The sequence below is a fragment of the Mustela nivalis genome, assembly GCF_964662115.1.
Source record: "Mustela nivalis genome assembly, chromosome: 2".
Lineage (NCBI taxonomy): Eukaryota > Metazoa > Chordata > Mammalia > Carnivora > Mustelidae > Mustela > Mustela nivalis.
Window position 1 is genome coordinate 82,049,275 of NC_139021.1, and position 19,887 is coordinate 82,069,161.

Here is a 19,887-nt window from a genome sequence, read left to right on the forward strand (position 1 = left end):
GCTTGCTGGGATGGGGCAGATGCTAGAGTAAGGAACTTCGTGGGGCAAGAGCAGTTTGCTAGCCTGGTTGGGAAGGGGACACACCCTAGCATCTGGGCTTTCCAGCCTGTAGGGGCAGCTCAGTGGCACAGAATTGATAGTGATACTTGGAAGTCCAGGCGCCTGTGGATGTGGGACCAGGTAAGTCTGTCAGCAGGACCTCACACACAGGATCAAGGTTTAGAGGCCAGGACCCTCAGCCCTAGGGAAGTAAGAATGGTATGAATAAAGATGGCTAGGCCAAGTGCCAGAGGATAGGCTCAAGGTCATAAACTCCACTGAGCCCAGGCAAGGGGCGGGCCCTGGGGAAAAGAGGACACAGCCTGAGAGCCAGGCAGGGTCCCCCACTGTGCACGAACAGAGTTTTACAGTCAAACAAAATGTACATAAACTAATCTGGCTAAAATTCCTAACACAGTATTCTCTGAAAATTAAGCATTAAAATCTAGTTAGCATAAATTTTTAGTCATTTGTATATTTATAAAGTCAGTTTTTTAAAGATGTTAACGGTTTTTCAGTGTTGCAGATTATGGGTTTTTTTTTTTTTTCCTTTTCTACTTCATTGTCATTTTTGAACCACTTTTTGATGAAACTGGTTTAGCAGCTCAAAAAAAGAAAAAAGTTTTTCAGTCCTTTGATGGAGCCAACTACATTTATGTAGATTTTCTCCTTTTTTATTTTTCTTTTATCAGTAATCCCTCAGACATTTTTTCTGACATTTTCAACATCATCCTTACATTTTAATTTCCCATAAAGAACATCCTCTTCCAAGATTTTGAATATTCCTTTTTCTTTCCTGTAAAACTTCATTGGCTATTTCCAAACGATAAGTCGGAAGGGATGCAGGCTGCGTGCGCACAAGGAGCTGTGGGACAGAACATGTGAAAGCAGATATGTTCTGAAAATCTGGGCCGATGGAGCGCACCCCAGCTATGTCTCCCTGCCTGTCGGGCCACCTGCAGGCCCCTGCTAGTATGTGTCCACATGTTCCTAGCTTTCAGCGCCCCCTGACAGAAACTGGAGGGACCCCCACCCAGGTGGTTGTGATGCTCCCCACGTTTCTCCTCTGCCGTCTGAGCAAACAAACAGCCTCCTCCTACAGGGTTTGTCTTCTGAGCCTGCTTTATGCTGATGTGAAATTGCAGAAACACCAAAACATGTTTACCTGCTGTTCTGATTTCTGAAATCCCTTATCAAGACTATAGTTATGGTCAACAAATATTTATCAAGTGTCTGCTACATGCCAGGATGCTGACCAGGTGCTGGGGGGTGGAAAGATGAATAATCGTCTCCCTGCAGCTGAATTTAGAATCCCCGGGGGTGGGGGAGACAGGTCATCTCAGGGAGAGTGTCACAGTCTGTATTAGAGGTAAAAGGCACCCCAAGGCATAACATTGTGAAGTTCTTTCTCGTTCAAGTTAAATCGGTCTAGGAATGTAATTACCAAATCTCTTCTGACTGGGGTGGCCTGGGCAGTGTAGGTATCCTCTGGAGGTAGAGGAGGGAGTGGCCACCCCGACTTGACATTTTTGCCTAGAGTTAATCCTATTTACTCAACTATAGGAATACATAGAGGTGGTGGTTTCCAGAGGTGGTTGTGACCTGCAGGGTTACACGGGCATAACTTAAGGACAGAGTAATGGCAAATACAGAGCCTTCCCTGGACTGGGCTCTTTTTCATGATACAGCTTAATGCTGCTCAAGATTTTGTGTGTGTGTGCATGTACACACACACACACACACACACACACACACTTATATCTTCTCGTATAGCACAGTGCTAGCCTGTATTTCAAGTGCACTTTATTTTGAGATGGCTTAAAACTAATTCTCTGCATGAGCTTTTGTAACTACATAAAACCTTCTCTCCTCATCACTTTTGTTTGAACATGTGCTGTTTCTGCTTTCCCATTTGCATTTGTAGACAGACACAGTAGGAGTGCTTGGAGAGTTCAAACATGGACCCTAGATGATGCTGTGTTCGTCATTTTAGTAGTATCAGTCAGTTAACCCTAAATGAATGGAGGCATGTGCTCCAGGTGTTTGTGGTCCATCCGTGTGAACATTTTTAGAGTTGATGTCTGGCATTTTTGTTGTCACCCCAGGAATATAAGAAGTCAGTAGTCATAAAAACAGCCCCTCACAATTTGGGAAATAGGCAATTTTCAAATTGGGCTGACCTGTGAATCACTTACTTATACCTAGCCAGAGCACCAGTATTTTGGAAATGTTTCATACCAAAAAACAAAGCCAAGAAAAGCTCTAAAAGCCGTTAAAGTCTTGATAAAGCAATCTTACTTGGTCTTCACATATCACTGATTTCTTTGCTCTCTCCCAAGCACCATTGCTTCCCTTGTAAATAGTTCCCCTCACACATCCTGTTTGCAAATACTAAGATCACCCTATGTGATGAAAATGGAAATACTTGATATGCCACCCATGTGTATGTTTTTAGCTTTTTATTTTGACAAGACTAATCTTAGGGGGAAGAATCCTCCATGTACTTTTTTAAAGGAAATGCTGACTTCTAAGTCACGGATCATTAAAAGAGAGGTTTTAAAAGAGAAGAAAAAAATTTTTACTTAACATGACATTTATGTTCTATAAAATAAATAACCAAGAAAATATTTCAGAATTGGAAAACAAACTTTGATTGTCTCTTCCTTCTCTCTGGGTACTCTAGAGAATGTAATAAAACAGCCAACAGCCATACCCAGGCTCAAGGTGGCCCACAAGGAACATCCTAATTGTACAGAGAGAGAACTGATGTTGGGATTTGTGGGTTCCACTTTGGAATCCATTGTTTTTTTCCTGTTGGTTCTTAAAAACAAACAGGTCTGCTTTTTCCCTTCACTTGTCTGTTGGGTTTTATTATTTGTACATTAAGCATACTTTCTACATATGAGTATGGCTAAATTTTATGCTAAGTGTCAAAAGGGGTGTGCTAGAACTACGTTTTAATGAACTGCTCAGAAGTTGTAAACATTGAGTACAGTCATTCAAAACAGGCAGAGTTATTTTTACTAGTTTTAGTTAACTATGACTTCTATAGGAAAACAAGTACTGTAGTTGTCAGTATTTGGGGTACAAAATGTGTTAATCAGGTACCTACTTAAAGCTTTGGTGGGTCAGGCACAATCCCAGCTCTTTGCCCTGTCTCCTGCTTCTTTCTGTCCTCTTGAGGCATCAGCAGCCCCATCTCACCATCTGACCATCCTGCTATATCCTTCCTGCTGTGTGTCAGGCATGGGTGCAGGTACCAGGCATATTTTCACTTGAACAGTTTTTATTAGGAATGGGGACTGAATCGATATTACCTACTTGTACTGATTCCTTAGCAGCGGACCAGTCTGAGAAGGCTTGTTCTCTGAAACAAATAATTTTAGACTTTACAACAGTTGCTGCTGTTTTAATCTAAGCCTTTACAAATAGCTGGTAAGTTTCAAAAATACCTTGTTAGTGGCTTAGTTTGTTGGACCAAATTGTATCCATACCATTATTATGTTTTACTTGAACACAGGTACGTATATTCTGTCCTGTGTCTGTTATGGTGATTGAGCAAGCCTATAGTTCATTTTGATGCTGGAAAGCACATGCCCTGCTTTAATTACTTTCATTCATTCAAAATAAATAAATAAGTAAAACTTTACTTTTAGGGGAAAGAGGAGTGAATAAATAAAACTGACAGAGATCCTGCCCCAATGCCGCCTACAGTCTGTTTTTAATAGTCTTGCAAGATATACTTCTCTTATTTTCCATTAATAAGGGATTCTACACACCTACAGAAATGGAATGCAGTAAAAATTTCCACATAACATTCCTGATCAAAAAAGTGTGCTGACTATGCCATTGCCCTTACTTCAGTCTTGGTCTGCTGTTACCTTGTTAATTTCTTTCACTTCTTATCTGAAGCTCTGTTATGTTTTGTACATGTTAATTAAAGTATTGACTATTGGTAAGTTTCCTTTTGCAAGCTACCTATTTATATGAAAAACATGTTTTAAGCAAATGTTGACATTTTCTGCATTGTTTACTCATGGTGTTTTATGATTAGCATATGGGAGCATAAATAAAGCTTTGATTATCAATGGCATTTGCCCTTAATTATCAAAGTGTGTGTTTGACTTTTAACCTAAATACGAACAAATTATTGATGCAGGTAAGTGTTCTAAGAATTCACAGCTGTTAGATGAGTGACAGAGCTGTGGAATTGCAAGTATAGAAGCAGTACAGGGCTGCTCTTACTCCAGCATTGTCATAGGAATTTGTTTTAGTAGACCCTCTGATGTATAATTCATTTTTGCTTGTTATGTTTCTGTGTGAGTCACGGTTCTAGAATGTAAAACATAGGATGATGAACATGTGTGTGTGCACACACACACAGTGTTCCCTTTACTTCCTGTTTTTATGTATGCGAAGTTGCCCTAGAAAATAAATGTGTGTTTCCGTACCAGCAAAAACTGGAAGGGCGTCCGAAGGGTTGTGACTTTCTCAGAATGAGTTGAAATGGGTATATGGGTATATTGCTTCACAATTATTAGATAAAGGCAAAGAATTTGAATCGTTTGAAAAGCATAATAACTGCTCTTTGACACATAAAAAAGAAAGGTGGGAGAAGACATTTTGTTGTAGACTTTTCAGAAAATAGTAGTTACTTTTTAGAAGTCTTTCTTACTTCTATAAAAAAGAACACAGATCAGTTTAGTTGACATTTTAGTTAGGATTACATAAATGCAAACGGTATATTTTTCAATGTTTATTTTATCAAGCCATATAATAATGAACTCTAACTGGCTCCTGGTTTCCTTTGTTTGGGGAAATAATTAGCAGCCCTTTGAAATTATTGGGTCACTCATAAAAACTCAAAATAGTTAGATTGAAGTTAGGGAAATTAACTGTGACTTTGGAATTATGTTCTGTGATAAAATGAATGAAAATCTTGGCTTTATTTATTGTTTTATTTCAGGCTAAAATATAGGTAATTTTGTAGACTATACTAGTATTTCAAATCAAGATAGAAATTTTAAACTATATTGAAATGCTTCAACTCTAAAGTTTTTATTATAAGTGCCATTGAAGAATAAGCATCACTGAAATTTTTATGAATTATTTGAGATGCAATAAAATTGATTTGGTCAGGAAAAATACAAAAATGTATTGTTTACTAGTCAGCTTCTATATTTGTTTCTGCCCAAATCACTGTCCACTCAGATAGATATGCTAGTTTTTTAACTGTTACATAAATTACTTAAAATTTACTTTGCAAACTGTCTTTATTAAAAGAAGCCAAGTCTTATATTTGTTTCCTTTTGCGGATCATATTGGCAGTTCCAACAGAGAAAATAGACACTGTTCCCTGTTCTTGTCTTTTAAATGTAATATGGGATTTATCCACTTGCGTAATGGTTTGCCAACCTACCCTTCTCCTAGAATGCAGCCCTGTAAGAGTGGAAAAAGGAATTTTTAAGGCTTATGCCCCTTCTTGACCACATACATGCTGTCAGGATAGTCAGCTTCTATGAGCCTCTCACATTAAAATGGCAGTGATGATAAATGCACCCACCTCTCAGGTCCATTGAATTTTCCAGGGAGGCCATAGAGATGAAAACACTCTATACTTGCAAGGTATTTATATTATTAAAATAACACAATACACAAAGCAGGCTTTCATGTTCTTAACTACCCTACCAAAACCTCAGTATGTGCCCTGGGCAAGTAAGTATTTACAAAGTTAATTTTATTATTTTACAATTTTGATGTGCGGAATTCAGTTCTTCCATTTATGCATGTCCTGTGCTTTACAAACGAATGGAGCTTTTGCTTTAACTTTTTAAATATCTTTTATGAGTCTGAATTTGTTTTTTTTTTCTTGTTTTTTCAACTACGAGAATAATGCTGCTTTCAAATGTACCTCTATTACTTTTGTAATGATGCTTGAATGTTCTCTAGTAAATATTGTATTTACACATCAAATTTTTTAAAGTATGTGAATATTTGATATTAGGAGAAATTAATTAGATTTGTGTTTGGAACATTATGTAAAATTGTTTCCACTTAGCTTGTCATTGGTGAATCCTTTTATTATTGTCCTTTAACCATTTGATTTATATTATCCCCCTCATGCTCTTACAGTCATGAGTTCTGAACATTCAACTTTAAAATATTCAGAGCTTATTAATTTCTTTGTGCCCTGTAGTCTCTACAATTGATAGTACTATAGTTGTTTTTTCTGCCTTTTGACCATTCTTTTCTCATTTACTTGTACAATCAGGAATTATTAACAGATTTTTTTCTCTATGCATGTTCTTAGTTAACTGAAGATCATGCCAATAGGCATTTTTTACAGATATTTTAAGATTTTTTCAACAGTGATCTTTTAAAACCCAATGATGCTTTGTTTCTGGTACCTCTGCAGCAAACCTGTATATAATTTCCCTTGCATGGTTTTGAAATCTAAAGAGTGCAGAGTTATTGCTCCATTTTAGCAATCCTTGCAGCATTCTGGGAAATAGATCAGCAGGTGTTGCAGGTAGCAAAAAGTGCAGCTCAGAGATTCCCTCCTTGTACAAGTATGTGTCCCGTGGGCAGATGAGGTGCTTACTTCAGGAGTCTGCTCTTTTGATAAGGTTCCAGATGCACTGACTTTGTCTGTTCCATAATATTATTAAATTTTATGAAATTTTGATCAGTTTCATTTAAAGATAGTAACCCTAATATCCATTTCTCTCAGTAGGCAAGTTAGATTTTAAAAAATTAAAAATTGAATTTGGGAAAGAAGCAGGAGTCATTCAGCATCACAAAATGCCATTTATATAGGTAATACTACTTTACTTTTTGTTTCTGCATTCATTTGGTCATGTAAATGTGCTTAGAACTAATAAAAATTTGCAACTGGTGAAAATTAATGCATGACTTATCGGCAGAGTATGGAATGTAAGCATGTGCCATGAAATTGCAATTCTTTTATCCTTTATTTTCCTTCATTTACATACTGATTCCATTTAGAGTGTAGTCCATTCTTATTCTTTGTTTCACAGATTGGCCAAAATGGGAAGGACTGGATTCCGCTCTCTTCCACGAAGAGTCAATGGGACTGGCTAAGATCAAGGTCTGAGGCTTTTTCCATCTGTCATCAGGTATGTATTGAACAAGAATCACTACAGTTCTCTGCATGTTTCTTTAAAGTATTTGATATGCATATTATGAATGTGGACTTTTATTCAATGTTGAGTTCACAACCTTATATTATCCTGTAGTTTTAAATGCACCTGTAACTAATTTGAGTTCTGTAATATATTGAGATGAAAAGCTATTATTAGCCATGAAAAAATTTCAGCTGGTCTTAGAAAAGTGTAATATTTGAAATCTGCAGTTCTTCATTGCTCAGTATGTACATCCAAAGATAACAGAATTTACTTGTTACTCCATATTATCACCAACTTTAATATAATCAAATGTCTGTATATTGTTTCATGGTGTACTTTCAATACTTTTTTTCATTGACTTAGAAGTTACATTTTTTTCCCCAACTGGAATTCTCTGCCCCTTATGCTTGGAACTCATAATACAACAATGACAAATATGACCAGTCTTTGAAATATTTTCAGATACTCGTTATATACAGGGACTTAGATATTTTGCATTCCGTGCTGATTTTACAGTTGACAAGTTTATCAGCTCATTTCCCACAGTGTTCTAAATAGGTGCATAAAAGCATCATGTTAGGAAATCAAAAAGTCAAAATTACTGGGTTTTTTCCTGTCTTGGCAGAGTGCTTTCTGCCAATTTACAGTGCCATTGCTCGTCACAGCAGAATAGTTCTGGGAGAGCTAGAGAAACTGTCTCTTGAAGAGAATGTAACAGGAAAAGAACAAGTCCCTGAGAGTTAGGAAATCTAAAACTGGGGAGCATATTGTGTTAGCATTAGTAATGTCAGTTGTGTTAACTGTGTTAATGTCACTTTTAAACTGCAGAGGAGATTTAGACAATTCGCACAGCTTGAAGGGAAGGTGTTGTCTGTGTCTCCCTACTGATAAAGAAAGGGTACACAAAGCAGACACTGGTTAACTTAACCCACAAGCCTTCCATTTCAATCAAGTGAGTGGATAACAGCCCTATTTTGCCTGTTTCGTGACAGCCTCTACGTTAAAACACAGAGGGATGCCCTGTAATATACACTTAGTTTTCTAGACGTTAGGTTAAACAGAGAGCCCCTGCAAAAGTGTAACTGGAGGGGTGCCTGGGTGGCTCAGTTGGTTAAGCAGCTGCCTTCGGCTCAGGTCATGATCCCAGCGTTCTGGGATCGAGTCCCACATCGGGCTCCTTGCTTGGCAGGGAGCCTGCTTCTCCCTCTGCCTCTGACTGCCATTCTGTCTGCCTGTGCTCGCTCTCTCCCCCGCCCCTCTCTGATAAATAAATAAAATCTAAAAAAAAAAAAGTGTAACTGGAATTGGCAGGACTCAACAGGACACATCTATCTCTTTTTTTTTTTTAATTTTTTTATTTTTTATAAACATATATTTTTATCCCCAGGGGTACAGGTCTGTGAATCACCAGGTTTACACACTTCACAGCACTCACCAAAGCACATACCCTCCCCAATGTCCATAATCCCACCTCAAGGTCTGAGGCAACCCTCCCCCCAGCAACCCTCAGTTTGTTTTGTGAGATTAAGAGTCACTTAGACACATCTATCTCTTAAAGGCAAACTAGGGTCAGTCCGATGCCAAAACAAGGGCTATAAAGAGACTGGTTTTTGTTTGTTTCTAAGTAAATAATAGGTGGAAAAGTCCAACTGAGTAGTGGTTGATTAATCATCATTTAGCCACATGCAGTTTTCACTTCAAAAAGCAGATCTTTTTCGGGGCGCCTGGTGGCTCAGTGGGTTAAGCCACTGCCTTCAGCTCTGGTCATGATCTCAGGGTCCTGGGATCGAGTCCCGCATCGGGCTCTCTGCTCCGTGGGGAGCCTGCTTCCTCCTCTCTCTCTCTCTGCCTGCCTCTCTGCCTACTTGTGATCTCTCTCTGTCAAATAAATAAATAAAATCTTAAAAAAAAAAAAGCAGATCTTTTTCAAGAGAGGCTGTAGGTCTCCTCATTTCTGTGTCCCTTAGAAGTACTTTTGCCAGATTGGCAGTCATGAAACTTGAGTCTCTTTAACTCTTTTGTATCAGGTGGATCTTTGGGGAGGTGGTTTCTCACTCTTAGAAATACAGTTAATAATATTTATTATCTCTTGTCCGTGAATTTCCAAAGGTTCCCATCAATTCAAACATTTCTGTGTAAGTAGACATGCTCTTTGCCATGTGATCCGTACATGTCCTTCTTCCTCAGAGCAGCCATAGTGCATTGAAGCTCTTATACACCTTTTTACCTGAAATGCCTCCGTAATGCTGCGTCCTCGCACAGGTATTGGGCTCCAAGCCAAAAGTCACACTGGTGTACTGCACATGGGTTACAGGTGTGCCCAAGACTGATATCCTCAGCTCTTCGGGAGGCCTGAGGACTCTGGCTCATGCACTAACCTCAGTGTGCCCAGTGAACAGAATCATTTTTTGTGATGTGCAAAAAGGTGAAGAAACTTACCCTGACCAAATCTTTTTCCCCCAAGTGATAAGGAGCCATGATCCTCACCTCAAATAACTTCACAAGGTGTTACCATTTCAAGAATGTGCATTGTTACGAAAAGAAGTCATTTCCACTCTTGACTCAGAAATCCCTCTGTGTGTGCTAACACTGGTATCAAGAGCAAATTTCCACTCTGGATGGTGCCTTCAACTCTTTCAGGCCTCCCGTGGCTGCATTAAACACTTCTTCCTTGGACTGAATGGTTCACAGGGTGCCTAAAAGAGTTTCTAGTCGCTTCTCTGTATTTCTCTATAACACAGAGTCCAATTAGAGTTTACTTACACAAGTTAAGATGGTTTTTCAACCTTAAAATATTTGCAGAAACATTTTTCTGTTTTTAGTCAGATTTCTGTTGTCTAATCTTGTCGAAATTGAAGCTTCATAGTGCCACTTTGAGTGTCATGTTTTATGCTTCCTGAGAGTTCCTGCGATCACTACTGCCTTCCCTAAGTATGACATTTGTCAGGTGGAATTTCTGGGGGTGTGTGAACTGTTCATTCTGAGCAATGCGTTAATATGTATTTTGGCAAATGTAAAGAGACCTACAGATATTACATTAGACCAGCTGAATCCATTTTATGGTTTCTTTTTGAATTCAAAAGCATCACATAACAATAAAATAAAAATTAAATTTAGTTACAAACTAGTTGTTTCTTATTTTTTTTTCCAGTCCCTTTTTGCTTTCTTTTACGACCACATGAAACTTGAGAAGCCACCTAAAGCTAAATCATTTAGTGGAGTTGGGCAGTTCCCAAGTGTCCAACAAGAAGGCCTGCTTTAGGCTGCGATGGCCACTGTCATTCCTGGTGATTTGTCAGAAGTAAGAGATACCCAGAAAGTCCCTTCAGGGAAACGTAAGCGTGGTGAAACCAAACCAAGAAAAAACTTTCCTTGCCAACTGTGTGACAAGGCCTTTAACAGTGTTGAGAAATTAAAGGTTCACTCCTACTCTCACACAGGAGAGAGGCCCTACAAGTGCATACAACAAGACTGCACCAAGGCCTTTGTTTCTAAGTACAAATTACAAAGGTATTAAACTCTATTTGTCTTTCAGATTATATTTTCTATTATGTTGGCCATGTGAAGCCGTTGTAAACGTATATATATATGTGTATACACATTCTTGAGCTGCTTTGCAGAGAGGAAATGTTAACGTAGATTAGATGTTGGCTAGCTTTAGTATGCTAAGTCACATACTTTGATGTGTTAGTGTCTTTGGATTTTTTTTTTTAATGAAATGCTTATTAAGAGTAGAATTTCCGTTTGTGCAAAGAGATTACAAGGAGAGGGTATGGACGTTTACGTGAGTATGTTCAGCCTCACTCACTGGCTTTTGTAGTAATAGCTACGAACCAGAGAATCCTGAAGTGGCAACTTCAGCGGCTCGAGTTCTGCAGTGTTTAGGGGTATTGACTGTCCTTGTAGCGCATGTTAAGTTAAAGCGTGTCCGTTAGCAGGGAGCCAGCCGGTTTTAGCATAGCAGCTTAGCTTCCATTTGAAAAGTGACTCCCTGCCATTTGTGTCATGATACTGACAGAATATGTCTGTGTTTCAAGGCACATGGCTACCCATTCTCCTGAGAAAACCCACAAGTGTAATTATTGTGAGAAAATGTTTCACCGGAAAGATCACCTGAAGAATCACCTCCATACGCATGACCCCAACAAAGAGACGTTTAAGTGTGAAGAGTGTGGCAAGAACTACAACACCAAGCTCGGCTTTAAGCGTCACCTGGCCTTGCATGCCGCGACGAGCGGCGACCTCACCTGCAAGGTCTGCCTGCAGACTTTCGAGAGCACGGGAGTGCTGCTGGAGCACCTTAAATCACACGCCGGCAAATCGTCCGGCGGGGTGAAAGAGAAAAAGCACCAGTGCGAGCATTGCGATCGCCGCTTCTACACCCGGAAGGATGTCCGGAGACACATGGTGGTGCACACGGGAAGGAAGGACTTCCTCTGTCAGTATTGTGCACAGAGATTTGGGCGGAAGGATCACCTGACTCGACACATGAAGAAGAGTCACAATCAAGAACTTCTGAAAGTCAAAACCGAACCGGTGGACTTTCTGGATCCATTCACCTGCAACGTTTCTGTGCCTATAAAAGATGAGCTCCTCCCGGTGATGTCCTTACCTTCCAGCGAACTGTTGTCAAAGCCATTCACAAACACTCTGCAGTTAAACCTCTATAACACTCCATTTCAGTCCATGCAGAGCTCGGGACCTGCCCACCAAATGATCACGACTTTACCTTTGGGAATGACGTGCCCAATAGAGATGGACACTGTCCATCCTTCTCACCACCTTTCTTTCAAATACCCATTCAGTTCTACCTCATATGCCATTTCTATTCCTGAAAAAGAACAGCCACTAAAGGGGGAGATTGAGAGTTATTTGATGGAGCTGCAAGGTGGCGGGCCTTCCTCATCCCAGGATTCCCAAGCATCATCATCTAAACTAGGGTTGGATCCTCAAGTCGGGTCCCTGGATGATGGTGCAGGGGACCTCTCCCTGTCAAAAAGCTCTATCTCTATCAGTGACCCCCTAAATACGCCTGCCTTGGATTTTTCCCAGTTGTTTAATTTCATACCCCTCAATGGCCCTCCCTATAATCCTATCTCAGTGGGGAGCCTGGGAATGAGCTATTCCCAAGAGGAAGCACATTCTTCTGTGTCTCAGCTGCCCCCGCAGACACAGGATCTTCAGGATCCTGCAAACACTCTAGGTCTCGGCTCCCTGCACTCCCTGTCAGCAGCGTTCACCAGTAGTTTCAGCACCAGCACCACACTGCCACGTTTCCATCAAGCTTTTCAGTAGGCCTCCCAGACGTGGACTGATCACAGAAACCTATGTGTAGCCCTGCCTTAGAGGACCATTTTTATTTTAGTGCCTACTTTAAAACCGCATAAAAACTTCTGCTCTTGTACAGTACCAATTTTCATTAAGCCAGTATGCAATAGAAACAAGCTTTATAAATGAGCTTTGGAACCATTTGTGTTCAGTTATGTTTACCTGGGTATTTTGTCCACACTCACTGCCAATTGTCATATTTTAAGATGCTTTTTCCTCTAGGAAAGCCATTATTAGCAGTAAAGTCTTACGAGTCCTACATTCAAATTGCTTTGAGATCTTAAAATTTTCAGTTCTGTCCAATAACAGTGGCTCTAGCTTTTGACATTTGTTTCATTAAAGATGTTTGCAACAGAATGTACATTTTCTAAAATGTATATGAATAACCTGAGAGTTTTTACATTTTTACTGCTCTCTAAATGGATTCATAAGCAAATGTTTTCAGATGAATTCAGAATCCAGTCTGGGGAGATAATAGATGTTTCTTAGATATACCATAATTTCAGGTCAGTATATTTTGAAGACTTTGCTGTTGTCTGGCTCAAATATTTGCCGTCTATATTATGCACATACAAGGAAAACAAAACCTAAACACAAAGCACCAGTATTTATAGCAAAAAAGAGACTCCTGGTGAGGTGACACGCATTCCATGTTACTCCGTAGTTGGCCTTAAACTTGTATGCAGGATGTTTTGCCACATTGCAAAGTCACTCTTTCCAGTTTAATAGTGCTCATTGTGTTAGAGCATCCGAGTCTTCAGACTCAGTGTATGGCTAGATCTCTTTAATCATTTCCGCCTTTCATGGCCAAAGGGTGGGTCAGGTGCAGCCAGCAATTCTGTTTTAGTTGTCAGTCCACAGTTCAGAATCGAAAGCCATTGTGGAACCACAGATGTCAGGGGTGTTTATCCCAGAGTGGACTGTCTCTTCTTCTGTGGCGTGATAGTCTCCTACGAAGATAGATGTGAAGCCCTTGGTTCTTGGGAACTTGTCTAGGGACCCTGTCCCTTGTTGCCAGGGTTGGAAACTAGACTCTTGAGGAGTAAAGGAAAAGCAAATAGCTCACATCAATTCTTGCTGAATTTAATACAGTTTTCTTTCCCATAAGAGCCAAAAGCAGAAAATAAAACAGCCCTACCCCCCATGGTATCTTTCTTATTCAGTGTTGATTTATCTTTCCTTGCTATTTTCAGATGGAGACTTTAAAATTAAATGCATTAGAAAGCTATTGGAGGAATGACCACAAAGTTTTAAGCAACTAAAAATATATACAGTAAAACCCTACTTTTACACGTCTCTGGGAAATTGGGGGAGAGCTGCAAATATGTTAAATTTCTAGAGGGGGGAGAAAACTAAAGCAGAATAAGCACTGTCTTAGGTAATGTGAAAGTAACAATTAAGAATATTGTACTCACTGAATAAAGTAGTTATTGTGGGCTTTCCTCATATTAGACAACCACCATAACCTTTTTGAAGGTCAAATTATACTTTTCTAAATATTGGTTGGGACATCAGCGTACGAAACATATCTATTAAGCACTTATTTTGGGACCCTGTCTTTTGGGGTGGGTAGGAAGGGGAAGGTTTATAAAAGAGTATATATCTCTTAAAAAAAAGGAAAAAAAAAAGAAAAAATATTTGAGCACTCATTAGCCCTATACAGAAGCTTCTTTTTTCATTTGTAGGGCCAATTATCACTGCAGATTGTGATGTTTACCAAGAATTTCTAAAAATGAGTGCAGATTACTGAATATAATACATTATTTAAAATATTTGGGAGTAGTATAATTTGTGGATAAATGTAAATTGTAATAATGTAAATGGGGGTTTCACTATATATATTATACACACACACACACACACACACACATATCGCACTTCATAGAATCAGAGTTGCTTTCTTAAGGGAGCTTTGGCTCCTGATATTTTATCATGCTCCTATTTTTTTTTTTTAATTCTAGGAGCAGTAGTTTTTATACTTATGTATTTAAATTTTATTATAAAAATACATTTTATTAAAAAAAAGTGTGTTCCAAAGGCATTAAAATTATATATGTTTTAATAAGGAAATACATTTAAAATTTTTCAAACTGCTCCTAAGCTTTTGATTAGGAGAATATTTGCTCTGAAAGTAGACTTTTAGCTCTGCTTTATTACTGCTTCCTTTAGTTTCTATGAAACAGATTGCTTACTTAAATCATTAGTTGAATGATTAGTGTTCAATATTGCTTTAATCACCATTTTAAAAAAAAGGAAAAAAATTGGTGACAGAGCACAAATAAATAGAAAATGTACTTTTACACAGAAGTCACAAATACAAGTGTGGAAGCACTACTTTGTCTAAAATTTGCTTAAGGAAAAGTCAAATTAATGACCTGAGACGTTGGCCTTAGCAGGCTGTATTTCACTGCTAATAAACAACTAAAAAAGGGAGTACCAGGATTTATTCAGTAAGACATTTTGGAAATGGGGAATGGCGCCATATATATATGTATATTTTTAACCTAATTCTCGCCCTGCATGGAATTCAAATACATGGAGGCATGTCTTGTAGAGCACCAGGGCGAACATTGTAGTCTTAATTTTCATGTGAACACCCCTTTGCCTGTTGCCACCTCATAGACTTGAGACACATGCGAGGAAGAGGGAATTCAGCTTGTGTTTTTCACATTGACTATACTGGTCACTAAACCCTTTCTGAGATTATTTCTGTTAAACATGAGGCAGATTCATTTATTTTAATTGCGCAGTGATTTAACAAGGATATAACTCAGAACTGGCTCTTTTTTTTTTTCTAGAAAAAAAATTGACATTTGTTTTTACATCAACCGGATGTGATTAAAAATAATGACTGCCAATGCTGTTTTCATTCTCCCCATGGCCAGAATCATCATCTTTGAAATTTCTAATAGTGCCTTCACTCGGTTAAAAAAAAAAAAAAAAAGGGATTATCATTAAGTAAAAATATTTCAGTTTAGAATTTGGACCTCAGACAAGATATTGAACCTCATTCAGTTTGAACTTCCACACGTGTGTACGAATTCAATCACCAGACACAGAAGCATGAGTGTGGAAGGGTCTCAGCACTGTAAGCAATATTATCCGCTGATGTATGCAAATATCATCTTTATAGTTACTGGTCACTGTTAAAACTCACATTTTAAAAGCTATTACCAAGTACAGTTTTCAGAAACTTAAGTTGTCCTGGCTGATCACACACCACTCTTTGTGCAACTTTTTCATTTCACTTAGTGTTTTTTCCAAGCTATGTATTTTTGCCTATTTGTTGCTTGTGCTTTATTATTCTTAGTCATTTGTGGAATATAGTGATATATTGTGTTAATTTGGACAGTAGCGGTTTTTAAAAACCATATACTGACTGAAACATGAGCCAGAGCTGATTGCTTTATTAAGCTAATAATGAATGTTAAAGAGTACATATTTCAGGATCATTCATCTAGTAAGCAATACACATATATAGGCCAATATTTTTTTAAAAAATAGAGCTTGGTCAACCTCTATACTACACATATTACAAGATATAGCACTTTCAAAACGAATCTAAACCTTTACAGAAACTTTCTTATAGGTTATGCCTTTTATTTTAAGACTTATTATAATTTGTTTCAAGTGCCATTAGATGATATATATGTAGGCCTTTGATATATAATGCTTTGTGTTCAAAAATGGTAGATGTATTTTAAACAGGTACATTTTTACAGTGTTTTCTTATCAATTTGCTATATTGCACAGAATCAGTGTGTGTCTTTTCATAAGGTTTTACAATGGTTTATTTTTTTACAAGGTTTACGTGTTTCAAAACACACTGTCTTCCCAGTTTGTAAATTAAAAAATACCAGTTCACCCAAGTTGCTTCTAGCCTACTGAGATCCATGTGACATTGGAGGAGGTCTTTTAAATGTCGAGTATTCCTCATTAGCAATAGCGGACTGTTATCTCTGCCAAATAGTGCCTAAGTTGACCTTGTCTTATTTGTTCTCACACTGTGTCAGCAGCCGTGTCTACAGCACAGATAGTCTGTTGTGATTCCATAGATCCATGAAAGTCGCCTTGTGTAGTTCTGTGCTAGAAACCCATACGGAGTGCCTTTTGGATCACATAAACTGGTAACACCTGCGTTGGTAAAGGCACACACAGATCATGACCCTTAGGCCCTTCTCCGTTACCAACCCTTTGAGGATGGAAAGGCAGTGTCTTTTGATAAGTTTATCTTGCTCTAGAAATGACGGAACTATTGCTAATGTTTGAAACACTTCCTTGTATAAGCTTCAGTGGTACAGATGAACCAGAATGAATGTTTATCTTCTCAGAAACACTCCTTCAATATTATGTTGGATCATGCTGCTAATGTAACTTGGGATACAACTCTTCATGGTGCTACAAACGTCTCTGTCTTGTTCAGTCGTATTTTTTTAGCCATAGGAAAAAAAGGACTCCATTAGGCGTAAAGGTGTACAATATATTTTTATACTGTGACTTAATCTGTCATTAACAGACTTTTAACACCACCCACCACAATGTATTCACGTGCACTTGCAAAAGGAAATCTTGGACGTGCAAATGTTATCAGAACAAACCCAGCTTTTGTCCACAAGGTGACTCTAACTCAGAATGAAAAGTGGGCTTTGTAATATGGTGTGGAGTGAAGAACATGCTGTATGTTACTAACAGCCCGTTGAATTTAACAAAAACTGGGAATCCATTAGGAAATGGATTGCATCATGCCTGAACATAAGCTGGACTGCTGAAATTGTATTTTTAGCTGACGAAAAAGTGTTTGGACTAGTACTCTAAAAAACGTTTGAATGATAAAGTTTTGAGTCAAAATAGAAAAGAAAAATCTGCATTCCAGGCTGAATTTTGTATATTTTTATTGCATTTTAAATCGCTCTTCTGTGATATTGGGAGATCAAGTGGCTTATCATGTATATCATGTACTTAAAATGTATTCACAAACTACTGTTGTATTTGTATAAAATATAGACAAAGATCGTATTTTTTTTGTGTGTATAAGCTCTGTAAAATAGCAATCACATTCTGAAGCTGCAGTGATTCTACATTTTCAACATCCACATCCAAAGAAGCAGGCTATTTATTGTCCAGTTACCCAGATATAAAATATTAATTTGCTGCTAACGAAACAATAGTACTGCAGCTTCTTGTGGCCTACAGTGTTATGTTTGCTGTAAGAAAAAGATATGTGAACTCCACAAAATATATGAATAAAATTATAGAATGGCTTTAGATAATGTAGATCTTCCTGAAATTTTAATAGATGATACATTTCTATTGGGTATAACTTTTTCTTTTCACTTTGAATTTTAAATATCTTCTCATTGGGTAAATATACAATTCTAATAGCTGACTCGAGGACAATACTTTGTTGTTGAAACGAAATGTAAAATTCCAGGGTGTCTTTGTTTTATTTTAAAACTTCTGTACTTTAAAGGAAGGATAGAAACTAAATAAAAAAAGTCAAAAGATCCTGCATCAAAACTGTAATCCAGATGAGCATCCAAAAAGAACTCCACAAAAGGAATTAGAATGTATAAATCAATAACGTCTCTTGTTCGTGTGAGAAAAGGTTGGCATTAAGCATTCCTTTAACACCTGCTGTCTGCTGGTACTATCAATTATCCTTTTGGAGGTTTCCTTTGGGCTCTTTGTCTAAAATGTTGCTGAAAACACTCCCTTGGCAGCTCTCTGGACCAAAGCAAGCACACCACTTCTAAGGCTCATCAGTGAAACAGGAATGCAGAGAGCTACATTATCTGACGATTCAGTTAATAACCTGAGCAGGAATCAGCTGTAGAAAACATGTTTTATGTATCTGATAGCCTCTTTCAGAGGGATAGGAAAATTCCCTCTTTACCTTTGGCTTTCCTGTTTCAAGGCTCTCCCACTTTCAGAGAGAAAAAGACTGAAGAGCAATTTGCAGTGTCAGCAGTCCCTCTTTTCACCAGCTTGCTTCCGGAAAATCAAAAAGCATGGCTTTGTTGATTCTTAACACTAAATACATTTTTATTTAAATTCATGCATTTGAAATATTTCAAGGACTAGTTATCAAAACATGATGCTTTTCTTAGTTAAAATACTTTGAAAAAGTACATTTAGGATTAATTCACTTAAGGCATAATCTCCCTTATGGAAAAGTAATTTGAAAAGTAGTTTGCACATTTTTCATTTGTGTCACTCTTAAGAAGTTCATACCAATGGTTTACATTGAGGGAAGATGGAATTTCAAGTCTGACTATACATAGCTTGACTTTGGCTGTCACTCTTCCTTAATCAGGCATTTCTTCAGCAAAAGGCATCACTTTGTGCTAAGTCCTAGGGGTATTATAAAGAAATCAGCTTTATAAAAAAGGTTTTCTGATCAGGCATCTAAGTGATAATGGCAGCGTCACTGCAACTGCTGGAAAGCCTAAATACCATATTGAGCCATACCCAGTTATCCTTTTTTGCAGATCAAAAATGGTCAAATATTGGGAGTTTCAGCCTAACTAAAACAAACGATAAAACCCAGAATGTCTTGACTTCACCTGCATTCTATTCAACACAGAGGTCAATAATAAATTTTTCTACTCTGAAGATGTTTGACTCTTGGCTAGTGTGATGGTTAATTTTGTGCGTCAACTTGGCTAGACTGGGGTACCCAGACAAAATGTTGCTGTGGAGGTGTTCTTTTTAGACATGCTTAACATTTGTAATCTATTGACTTTATGGGGCGCCTGGATGGCTCAGTCGGATTAAGTGTCCGACTCTTGGTTTCGGCTCAGATCATGATCTCGGGTCATGAGATTGAGCCGAGGGTGGGGCTCTAGGCTCAGTGGGGGATCTGTTTGAAGATTCTTGCCCTCTGCCCCTACCCACTCCCCAAATAAATAAATAAATCTTCAGAACACTACCCTCCATAGTGCAGGTGGGTCTTACGCAATCAGTTGAAGACCTTAAGAAGAAAAGACTTGGGTTCCCCAGCAAGAGGGACGTCTGCCCCCAGACTGTCTTTGAACTCAGAATGCAAAATCAACTCTTCTCTGGATCTCCAGCCTGCCAGCCTGTCTGACAGATTTTGGACTTGGTCAACCTCCATGATTACATTAGCTAATTTCTTTTATACACACACACACACACACACACACACATAATATACATGCACACACACATTCATTCATTTATATATTTATACACACATCTGATTGTTTTCTCTGGAGAAACCGGTTTCATATGACCAGATTCAACTTTCATTCTTTAGTTGTGCTGGTAGAAATATTTTCTCTGATAACGCTGTTATGCCAGAGAACATATTCCCAGATTCTGACTGCTTTAGAAAAGAAACACACACACACACACA

At 38.3% G+C, this 19,887-nt stretch overlaps 1 protein-coding gene across 5 annotated transcripts in view; it reads left to right on the plus strand.

Moving 5' to 3' along the window:
* Positions 1-19,138, plus strand: part of PLAG1 (PLAG1 zinc finger) — a 53,393-nt gene extending 34,255 nt beyond the window's left edge. For 2 of the 5 annotated variants that reach the window (XM_082719208.1, XM_082719209.1), the window contains 3 exons: positions 7,077-7,175; positions 10,336-10,694; positions 11,222-19,138. In XM_082719208.1, coding sequence (XP_082575334.1) covers positions 10,453-10,694; positions 11,222-12,479 — 1,500 coding nt within the window. In that variant the 5' untranslated portion in view covers positions 7,077-7,175; positions 10,336-10,452 and the 3' untranslated portion in view covers positions 12,480-19,138. Of the gene's footprint in view, positions 1-7,076; positions 7,176-10,335; positions 10,695-11,221 lie in introns of those variants that run through there. The other 3 variants (XM_082719210.1, XM_082719211.1, XM_082719212.1) reach the window with 3 other exon arrangements.
* The last annotated feature ends 749 nt before the right edge of the window (positions 19,139-19,887 follow it).